This window comes from Sceloporus occidentalis, unplaced genomic scaffold (assembly GCF_023333645.1).
Source record: "Sceloporus occidentalis isolate IW3139 unplaced genomic scaffold, rSceOcc1.0.p SCAF_7, whole genome shotgun sequence".
In the NCBI taxonomy this organism is placed as follows: Eukaryota; Metazoa; Chordata; class Lepidosauria; order Squamata; family Phrynosomatidae; genus Sceloporus; species Sceloporus occidentalis.
In genome coordinates, this window is record NW_028316987.1 from 18,386,409 (window position 1) to 18,397,048 (window position 10,640).

The window sequence follows — 10,640 nt, forward strand, 5'->3', positions numbered from 1 at the left end:
CTCACTTTTCCGGATGGGTGGCTGGAGGCCTCCCTGGGTCTCCTGCAACTAAGAACCCACCTTGGCCGCCCCCTCCCCAGGGAACCGGACCAGCCCCTCCGCCCCCACCTCCCTCCAAGCCCAGGAAGAGGGGCAAAAAGGGGCGCTGCCTGGGTCTGTGGGGCCCCTGTCTCCTCAATGCCTGAGACTGGACCGGGGGGGGGGGCTTGGCTCCTGACAGGGACCAGAGGGGGAGGACTGGGGCAGGACCCCCGACGCCGGTCTCTCTGGACTACCCTCTCTCTCTCACTCTCTCTCTGTTTTTGTGGCCCCAACAGGCGGCCTCTTTATTGATCAAAGCAGGCGGACCGTCCGTCGTGGGGGTTTCTCCTGGGGGGGGGCCGGGGCGTTTCCGTGTTCTCCAGGCCCCTCCGCCACACAGTGCACCCACTGGGCGTCGTAGACCACTTTCCCGGCAGAGGAGGGGTCCGCAGGGGACCGGGCCTGCAGCAGCAGCAGGGGCCCCGGGGCCCGGAACCCCTTGTTTGCTGCCTCCACTGCCATCAGTACCAGCTCTGGTCCGGGAGGGGCGCTGACACTACGGGGGGGCTTCGGCGGAGGCCTCCTCAAAGCCGTTGCTGTGGTCTCCTTTGCGGTCGCTCTCCCGGGCTCCAACACCGTCACCGGTGCTCCCACCCAGTGGAGGACCACCGCCGCACCGGACCTGGCCTCTTCCTCGCCATCAGAGCAGCGCGCGGGCTGCCGGTGTGGCCCTGGGGTTGAGGGCTTGGCTCGCTGCCTGCCGTCCACTGGAGAAACTGTCCGCCGCCGCCGCTCATCCGATGGCTTCCTAGTGGCCGCTGCTGCTCCAGTTCGGAGGCCGGGGCTGGAGGGGCGCTTGAGGGCGCTGCGGGGCCGTCGGGCTCCTGGAGGGATAGAGCGGGGGAGCTGAGGAAGGGCCCCCCGGGGTCCGGCGCAGCCTCCAGAGCCCCCCCAGGCCTCAGCAGAGCCAGCTGCCGCCCAGCCCCACCCAGCCACCCACGATGCCGCCGGACCTTGTTTGGAGGGCGCCCCCTCCAAGACCCTCCGGGGACTGCGACCGCCTCGGCTCCGAACTCTTTTAGATGTTGGACGGGCCTGGGGAGAGAGAGAGAGAGAGAGAGGTCCCGGTCGGTGCGCCGTAGGCTCCGGTGGCGTCGAGCCTGGCTCATCCTGTGCGCTCCCCGGGGCTCACCAGGGTCAGGGCCAGGGCATTTCTGGCCACGCAGAGGAGGATCATGGTGGCCAGGAGCCAGAGCGCTGCCTCGCCGACCTCCTCGCACGAGGCCCCGCAACTCATGGCTTCCCACAGCCAAGAAGCAGCCCCGCAGGAGCCAGCCTGGCAGCCCAGGGTTCTGGGCTCCAATTGTGAGGTGGGGTGACCTCACAGTGCGGGGCAGGGCATGGGGGAGGCTTCCCTTGGCCTGCGGGGCTCTCAGCGGGGTCTTTGCCTTCAATGGAGGTGTCCTGGGAATCGGTGGCCCCTGCAGGGCCTGGGAGTCCCCCTCCCAGCTGGCCAGAAGCGCCTTCGCCAGGACCCCGACCCGCAGCTCGAGGCGCCTGAAGGGGAGCTGCTTCTGGATGGGGACCCTCCTCGAGGACCCCGAGTTCCCTCTTCTGCTGCCGCCACAGGGGCTCTCTTGGAAGCACTGCGGGGGAGGCAGGGGCCCTGGGGGCAAGGCGGGGGCCCCCAAAGGGAAGAGGGTTCGGCCCCTTGTACCAGATTGCTGCCCTCCTTGAGTCTTTTGGGGCGAGTGAAGAAAAGGGGAGCGAAGGAGTCAGCCCCACCGCTTTTGGGAAGTCAGTTTGCACAAGCAGAGAGGGGAGGGGTTGCCCAGGGCTGGGGGGCCGGCTTCCTCGGGGGCCCTTTGGCCTCTCTCTTGGGGGGGGGCTTGCGGGAGTTGTGCTCGGACCCCCAGCTCTTCGTGGACGGCATCAGCAAAAGTAAGGGAGAAGTAAGATTTGGTGCAAAGTCAGGAAGAAACTTTTCTGGAACATGGCCACACAGCCCGAAAAACCCACAAAGAACTCCTAAGATTTGGTGTATTTGTTACACAGTTTTATTCTAGGTTCTACAAAAATAAATAATCAGTAGAGAAAACTATACTGTGGTACAGTGGACCCTTGTTCGCCGCTGGGGTTTGGTTCCAAGTTCTCCCTTGTATATCAAAATCTGTGGATGCTCAAGTCCCATTAAATGTAATGACATAGCAAAATGGTGTCCCTTATGGAAAATGGAAAATCAAGGTTTGATATCTGAAATTTGTACTCTTTTTGAACATTTTCAAACTGTGGATGCTTGAATCCATGTATAAAATAATAATAATAATAACTTATACCCCCGCTCTTCAACCAAAAGGCTATCAGAGCAGCTTACAAATTGATTTCCCTGCCCTCAGACTTACAATCTAAACAGGGATGTAGCCAGGATTTTAGGAAGGGGAGTGGGCCCAGACTAAGTGCCACCATTATAACGGGGCTTGGGCGTGGCACACCATTCATTTTTCTAATGGAAAGGGGGGGGGGGGTCCGGACCCCAAGACTCCCCCCCTTGGCTACGTCCCTGATCTAAAGAGACAAGACACAAAAGGAGAAGGGAATGGGGTGGGGAAGGGGAAAAGTCCAGCAGATCTGCTCTTCTTCAGAGACCTGGACCAGGGCAGATGGACCGGAGGAAGGGCCCTTCTTCTTACTCTGGCTAGGCCCAATTAGGGAAGGCGTTGGGACTACCTTTCTCTCCCTCAGAGGCCAGGATGGAGTTGGATGCCTTATATCCCTGTATAAGAAGGGCTGACTGTACAAGGATCCCTAGAGCTGATCTCCATGCATGCAAGTAAGAAGGAAAAAACATCCTCAGACAACAGCCTAGTAGCTGCCTCCATCTTAGATGCAGAGAGAAGAGAGTAGAACTTAAGTGGCCATAAATCTCAACTACTAGTAAAGTGGGAAGAGATAGGAAGTGACCTCTTCAGTCACACTGACCAAATGGCCATAGAGATAATCAATGCAGCTATGAGGAAGTCAACCCCCGCCCCTTTCTCCCAATTCCATACACAAGTATTGATGCTATATCCAACAGACTGGACAATGTGGGGGGACAGCTTAATGGGGGGGGGGCTTGCACTCTAGCAGGGCAAGGAGGAGATTGCCATCCTGGCAAAGGGTGCCTTGGGCTGGACTGGGCTTTGCCAGAATGATGTCTTGGGGTTTGTTTGGCACCCCTCCCCAGCCACACCTTCCGCCCTTCAGGTGCAGCAAAACCATTGGTAGTGCCTGCATCACATCCCACCCGCCTGGCTGGCCCCACTGATGTCGACCCTTGCAGCGTCTTGCTCCCACCCTCCTGTGGAGTCTGCTGTTGGAATACAATCTTGTAAGAATCCAGAATCTGATCTTCATGTACAAGTGATAAGTTCATTCATCCTTGAGCTGTTGAGCACAGCAGTCCCAGGAGAGTGAGATGAGGAAGAGAGAGCAACCATTCCCGCTCCAACCCTCTTAATAGTATAAATATACTGCAGCTGATATCACTAAGGGCTGTGTCTTAAAGGTACCTTACATCACATCCTGCCCGTAACCTTTGACTCTGGCCAGAGTGGTGCCTTCCTTCTGCGGATCTACAGCCAGCGCCCAGCCCACTTCCCCCCTTGAGCCCCCTCCCCACCTTGCTCTGAGGGCCGCATCCTGACAAGCCAAGGCCACATTATGCTGGGCATTGCAGTGCTGGACCAGAGGAAATTAGGGGAGAAGGTACTCAGGCCTCCGGGAGTTTTCAGCACACATTTGCCTTTCCTGACTGGCCTGACTGGAGCTCAGGCTGTCATGCCCAGAGGCAGCATTCATTCGTAGATGGCAAGACTGAAATAAGGATTCCTTTGAGCTTGAGCAGAGTAGTAGGGACTAGGGGCAGGCAAGGATGGTCTCTGACACCCCCCCCCCCCAGGCTTCTCTGGGCTCCCTCTTCCCTGTTCAAGTGTCCCTGAGCCCCAAACCAGATCAATGAGCCATGATGCCCCACTGGGACCCAGCTGGAGTTGCTATAGGGGTCCTTCCAACTCATCACCTCCATCTGTAGCACTCCCCAACTCCAGCAAGGGTGAGTTTGGACCCCATAGCCTTAGCAGGAGCCCTCTCCAATTCAAGAAGCACAAGAGCTGGCCTTTGGGCTGAGAGGCTCCCCTATGCTGCCTGGCCTCGAGGGATGTGCTTAGGCAGCAGAGAATTGGGGTACAGAGCTCCCTGATGCTGCTGCTGGGGGACACATGGGCTGGGAGATGGCGAAGTGGGGCCTCCACTCCCAGAGGTAGTACTACCATAAATGACAGATCTTGGGCCTCCCATGTCCCTCCTGCTGTCCTGCCCTTTCCTGGCCTTGTAGACTGAACTTCCTCCTCCAGGCTACCCATAAGAAGGTAGGGGTCACCTGCCTCTGGGGCTTATGATCTTCCTCTAACCCACTCCTGGTTGCCTGCCCCACCTGCAGCCTCTAACCTTCACGTGAAGGTCTCCTGGTGAAGGTCACCTGCCAGGGGAAAGTGGTCAGCCTCCACAAAGGCGCCTCCAGCCCAGCTCAGGGCCATTTTCTGCTGCGGACGCCCAACAGACTCACCTCCGGGACCAGGCTGCAGGGCAGCAGAGGGCCCCAAGGAGAGGGGGCAGGAGGGAGGCTCCGGGAATGGGGAGTGGGCACTGGTTCCAGGGCCTCCCTCTGGACACAGTCCATTGGATCCATGCACCTGGATCCATGCAGGAGCAGCTTCCGCCAGAGTTAAGGCTGCTGGAGGGGGCATGGCAGGGTTGGAGGTTTGTGCCACAATTGTGTAGATCCACAGTGGGGTTTACTTCAGCGATTCGGGACATGGGGCGGATGGGGGCTGGGATTGTCCACTGGTCTTGTTGCCTTCCCTCCAAAGTACCTCACTCGGCTTGGCTTTTGGCGGAGCAGAGCTGTGGCTCCTCTCAAGACGCAACCCCCCTCATGTCAGGTCAAGGGCCCACGAGACCCTTCCATGATTCTGTAACCACTGAGCCCCCATCCGCCCCTTCAGCTCTGGCTACTCCTCGGAAGGTGGAAGAGGCTCCCAGAATCATTCACCCATATTGACCGCTTTCTAAACCCAAGAGCAGAGGAAGGGGAGGAAAGCTCCTTGGCCCTTGGCTGAAGGGGAGGCTCAGAGGGAGTGCCAGAGATGGGGGTCCCAGGAGGGCTGTGCCTCCCACCCAAAGCAGTTCTTGGCCCACTCCCTGAAGGCTTTCTGCCCCCCTCCACAACCCAGATCTGTGCAGACTGCTGGCTGCCTCTTCTCTGCCCCAGGGCTGGGCCAGGCTCCCTAAAGTGTCAGCAGAGGATAGCCCTCCTCTCTTTGATGGAGACCTGGGCCAGCCCTGACCTCTTGCCCTGTGAGCCCTCCTTGCCTGGCAGGAAGTGATGTCTCTCTGGGGGTTTCTGCTGCTAAGGGGGCCCTCACTTCCTCCTGCCCCAAAGTGCCCTTCCAGCCCCACAGGGCAGTTAAAGCCATCTCAAACTGGATGATTTCTGCAGTGTGTTTTGGACCTCTGTTGTTGGACTCCAACTTTCTCCCTCATCTTCTGTTGCTTGAAGGCCTCATTTAAACTGCTTCCTCCTCCTCCTCTCTCTGCTAAATTTATCTTGAGCTTGTTGTTTTTTAATGTTGCCCACTGACTGTTTTTTAGCCTCCATCAGGAAACATGGGGGCTGCTGGAGGAAGTTTATTTCAGGACGACCTTCTTCATTTCATCCTCCCACCATCTCTTTAATGAGAATAGATTTGATCTAGTAGCAAATCTATTTTTTGTCTTGCAGTAGAGATTAGCAAAGGTTTCTGGCTCCCATTTTGAAATGCCTAGCAACTTTCATTCCCTTAACAATGCTGTCTAAATTAGAACATGGGCTAAGAAGAAGTGGACTTTGTGTGGAAGAACTACAGCTGGAATCCAAGCCTATTAAGAAAACAACCAGAATGATTGGTTTTGGCCTTATTTAATTAATTGTGGTCCAAGACACACTGCAAAAATAATCCAGTTTGAGACCATTTAAACTGCCCTGGTTCAATGCTAGGGGATTTTGGGAACTGTAGTTTTATGAGACAGTTAGCCTTCACTGTCAGAGAGCTCTGGTGGCACAATAAATTACAATTCCCAGGATTCCCTAGCACTGAGCCAAAGCAGTTAAAGCGGTCTCAAAGTGGATTATTTCTGCAGTATGTTTCTGGCCAGAGTCTTTATTCTCTGTGTGTATCCCTTCAGGCTACAGCTTCTTAGGCAAAGAATACTCAGAGGTGCTCTGGGCCCCACAACAAACTCCAACTCCCAGAATTCCATAGCAAGGAGCCAGGCAAAGAGTTAAAACGCAAGGGACGCCTGGGAATTGTAGTTTGTTCGCTTTTGCTTAGGACTGACCCTTACTGGCCACCGTAGTGAGCGAAAGGAAAGTGGGCGGGAAGGCCAGAGCGAACAAAATGGCGGCCTTCAGAGCGGTGCGGAGGTTCTCAGGTCAGCCACCGAGGGGCATAGAAGACAGGGCCCGCCCTGCAGGAAGAATCCGGTTTCATACCGCTCTAACCGCCCTGGCTCAGCGCCATGGAGCCCTGGGAACGGGAGTTTTGTGAGACTGAACTTAGCCTTCTCTGTTAGAGAGCTTGGGGCCCATCATGACGGACTGCAGTTCTCAGGATTTCACACAGGATAGTACTGAGGCCGGGCAGCTGAACTGGTGTCAAACCGGGTTGTTTCTGCAGTGCGGAGGCAGTCCTAGGCTGGGGTTCTTGGTTGACGGCAAAACGCCTGCAGACAAGACTTGGGGAAGGATTCATGCTTCTTTCTTTCTCTCTCCCTCTCCTTCCTTCCTCTCTCCTTGTCTCCCTGTCTCCCTCCCTTCCCTTATTCCCTCCCTCTTTCCCTCTTCTGCTTTCATTCCTCCCTCTCTCTCTCTCCTTCTTCCTTCCTCCCTCTTTTTCCTTCCATCCTTTCTCCCTCCCTCCCTTCCTCCCTCTTCTTCCTTCTTTCCTTCAATCCTTCCTCTTCCTCCTCCCTCTCCTCCCTTCCTCCCTCTTTCTCCTTCCTTCCTTCCTTCCTTCCTTCCTTCCTTCCTTCCTCTCTCCTTGTCTCCCTGTCTCCCTCCCTTCCCTTATTCCCTCCCTCTTTCCCTCTTCTGCTTTCATTCCTCCCTCCCTCTCTCTCCTTCATCCTTCCTTCCTTCCTTCCTCCCTCTTTTCCCCTCCCTCTCCTTCCTTCCTTCCTTCCTTCCTTCCTTCCTTCCTTCCTTCCTTCCTTCCTCCCTCTTCTCCCTCCCTTCCTCTTCTCCCTCCCTTCCTCTTCTCCCTCCCTTTTCTTCCTTCCTCCCTCCCTTCCTCCCTCCTCTTCCTTCTTTCCTTCCATCCTTCCTCTTCCTCCTCTCTCTCCTCCCCTCCCTCCCTCCTTTCCCCTCTCCCTCCTTCCTTCTTTCCTTCCTCCCTCTTCTCCCTCCCTTCCTCCCTCCTTTTCTCCTTCCCTTCTTTCCTCCCTCCCTCCTTGTGTTTAAATCCCTAGTTTGTTGTTGTGATCCTGCCTCAATCCAATTGGGAGAGGTGGGAAGACACAAATAAATTTATGATCATTATTATCATTATTATTATTATTATTACGTCAAGAATCCTAAGCCATGACCTTACTTTATGATGCTAGAATTACAACAAATCAGAGATCCCGATTGCAATGTAGTGCTAAACAGGATAAAGATTCCCCATATTGTTTAGCTGTTCCTGCTGGAAGAAGCTGAGTGGAGGTAAATGAGGAGAATGCCCCAGGACTATGGCTTCTTCCAGATAAACCAACATGTCAATACATTTTGACACTCTGACCAGACAGAGTCAGTGTTTCCTAATGGCCAGAACTGGCCTGTGGGTGCTTATTACGATGAAAAGGCCATGCAAGGAGATGTTGTGCCCGCCTTCAGTGTCTGGATATAGTATCTGTTTCTTCTCATGGTGTTTTCTTTTCTATCCTTAGGAGTTTTAAGATCTTTGTCTTCTTTAGCCCCTTCCTCCTATAATGGCTGTTACGGGATCAGCTCCATTTCTCGGCTGTCTTCATTTCATGTCAACCAAGGGCAGGTATCGGCCGTCTCTATCAGAAAACCACTTCTGTCTGTTGGCAGTAGCTTTTTGGGGCATCCAGTCTCAATAGTAAACAGGTAGGCATAACTTTAAAAGTTTAACATGGTTTATTCCACCATATTTTGTCCTATCTCCCTTTTATTGTTCCTTTGCCATCATAAAGTTGAATACCAACTTCCTCCCACAATGTCCCTTGTCAAAATGTAGATGTTTAATGCTTTCTAATGAGGGGCTAAATTTTGATATTCATGAAGCTACCTAGTGATCCTCAAGGTTTATCTTAGTGGCCCTGAATAGGAGTACAAAATATATGAAGACTATTTACATTTTCATAGCAATAGCAAGTACATTTCTATACCGCTTATCAGTGAACTAGCACTCTCTAAGCAGTTTGCAATGTGTAAGCCAATTGCCCCCAACAATCTGGGTACTCATTTTGCTGGCCTATGAAAGGATGGAAGGCTAAGTGGACCATGGAGCTCTGCCTGGGATCGAACTCACAATCTTGTGGTTGCAATTACTGGCATTTGACCACTGTGCCAACAGGTTTTTTTTTAATGGCTTGACTAAATCGTTTTTGTATTTTAAGCTAAATTTTTGTGATGGATCCAGGAAGTGCGTCTACCCAGTTTGGGGAAGCTATACATTACATCTCACCCCATTGAGAAGCCTCCGCTTCTGTCTGATTTTTAGGGAGCTGGAGGGACTGCCAAAGGGAAGGAGAGGACAAGGAGTCTGATTTCATCAGACCAAATGAACGCACTTGACTTTGAACAACTAGAGTAAAAATATATACTGGCAGAAATACAATACGGTTTTGTTCCACACTTCTGTTTTGTTGGAAAGGGAAAAATGTGTTTCTTTTTTGTTGTGAAGTGTTTCATTACTTATCTGCACAGCACATAGACGTATTGAAAAATACCGTTTGCATGACGTGAAAGGTGGAGTTCAGTCTGCTGCCAGTTGTGTTTGTTCATGAAAGGAACCTCCCAGGTATAAAGTTCCTACTCCCTGCTCTCTTGTATTGTGCAGGGGCACCTCATACAATAGGCCAGTGATGGCGAACCTATGGCGCACATGCCAGAGGTGACACTCAGAGCCCTCTCTGTGGGCACATGTGCTGTCACCCCAGCACAGAGTTTGTTACTAGAAAGCCAGAGGGACATGGCACTTGGCAATTAATAAGTGGGTTTTGGGTGGCAGTTTGGGCACTCAGCCTCTAAAAGGTTGACCATCACTGCAATAGGCCATTGTGAGTTTGGAAGAAGGATAGGTATGTGTTCACTTCCTGAACCTTCTTGAGCCTGTTCCTCTGATATTGATCAAGTACCTTAGGGGAAAAAGTAGGGAGGAATGTTCAGTCACATAATCCCACATTAGAAAGCTAGGAGTTGGAATTTGTAGAAAGAACAACTGTAAATATGAGTGGGATATAGGGTTGGAAGATGACTGTTTCCTGGAAGTCATCTTCAGAAACTGACATTGGATTAGATTGACTTCTTATATGGTGAAAGATAACTTTTTGGAGAGATGCACCCAAGGTAGGTTCAGCATGTTTGAGATGTGATTTAATTGTGATTACTTTTGAATAAAAGGAACTTGGCATTTGTGATAGATTTAAAAAACTGATTTAAAAAAAATAATTACTGATATTTACCCAGAATGGTTAAAATGTTGTGTATGAATTTTGTGTCACGCTTCTATGTTACTGAAACAGTTAATTGGTAAATTTAGTATTTACAGCTGTTTTACTACGTTTTCGTTAGTTCTAATTTCCTGTCTTTTTGATTTGACCCAAATTTCAGCGTAACACCTCTACTGCCAAGTATATTTCATCAACCAACAAGGACTCTCATACAATTTAGCTTGCGGAAAGGAAAAAGGAAGACAGTAAAAGCTGTGGTTGACAGATTTCTCCGATTGCACTGCGGCCTTTGGCTAAGGAGAAGGGTAACAAAAATTTCTTTACTGAACACTGGATTGTATTAGCTGCAGTATAATGCAGTATGTGGGAGTGCCAAACTTGTAACAAAGTATAAAAAGAAAAACATGGAGGACAGACTTGAATATATACAAGTGTTTATATATGGTAGATTACATGTTATGTGCCTAGTGACTAGTCACCTGTGTTTTGACAATTAAAACAGGCTTGTTTGGTTTTTTGACAGGCTGGTTACAAGAAGAAACTGTGGAAAAAGAATGCCAGGCGGAGAAAGCGCTTGAGAGAACATGTGTTCTGCAATAAAAGACAGTCTAAGCTCCTTGACAAAATGACCACTTCCTTCTGGAAGAGAAGAAACTGGTATGTCAATGATCCCTATCAGAAATACCATGACCGTACAAATGTTCCCTGGTAAATTGTCAAATAAACATCTGTTATAGCAATCCAGACACTTTGTATGTCAGTACTGTAATGAATGGCTCATATTGATCGCTTTTCCATATATGTGTAATAAAGAAATACAAAGTTATTATGAAACTACATCTGATTACTTTGTTGATTTCAAT

General features: G+C 51.6%; 1 protein-coding gene across 1 annotated transcript; it reads left to right on the top strand.

Moving 5' to 3' along the window:
- The first annotated feature begins 6,469 nt into the window (after positions 1-6,469).
- Positions 6,470-10,614, top strand: LOC149309335 (large ribosomal subunit protein bL35m-like). Its single transcript, XM_089532248.1, has 4 exons — positions 6,470-6,531; positions 8,026-8,209; positions 9,938-10,082; positions 10,301-10,614. Exons 1-4 carry the CDS (start codon positions 6,498-6,500, stop codon positions 10,487-10,489), a joined length of 552 nt encoding a protein of 183 aa, XP_089388374.1. The 5' UTR covers positions 6,470-6,497; the 3' UTR covers positions 10,490-10,614.
- The last annotated feature ends 26 nt before the right edge of the window (positions 10,615-10,640 follow it).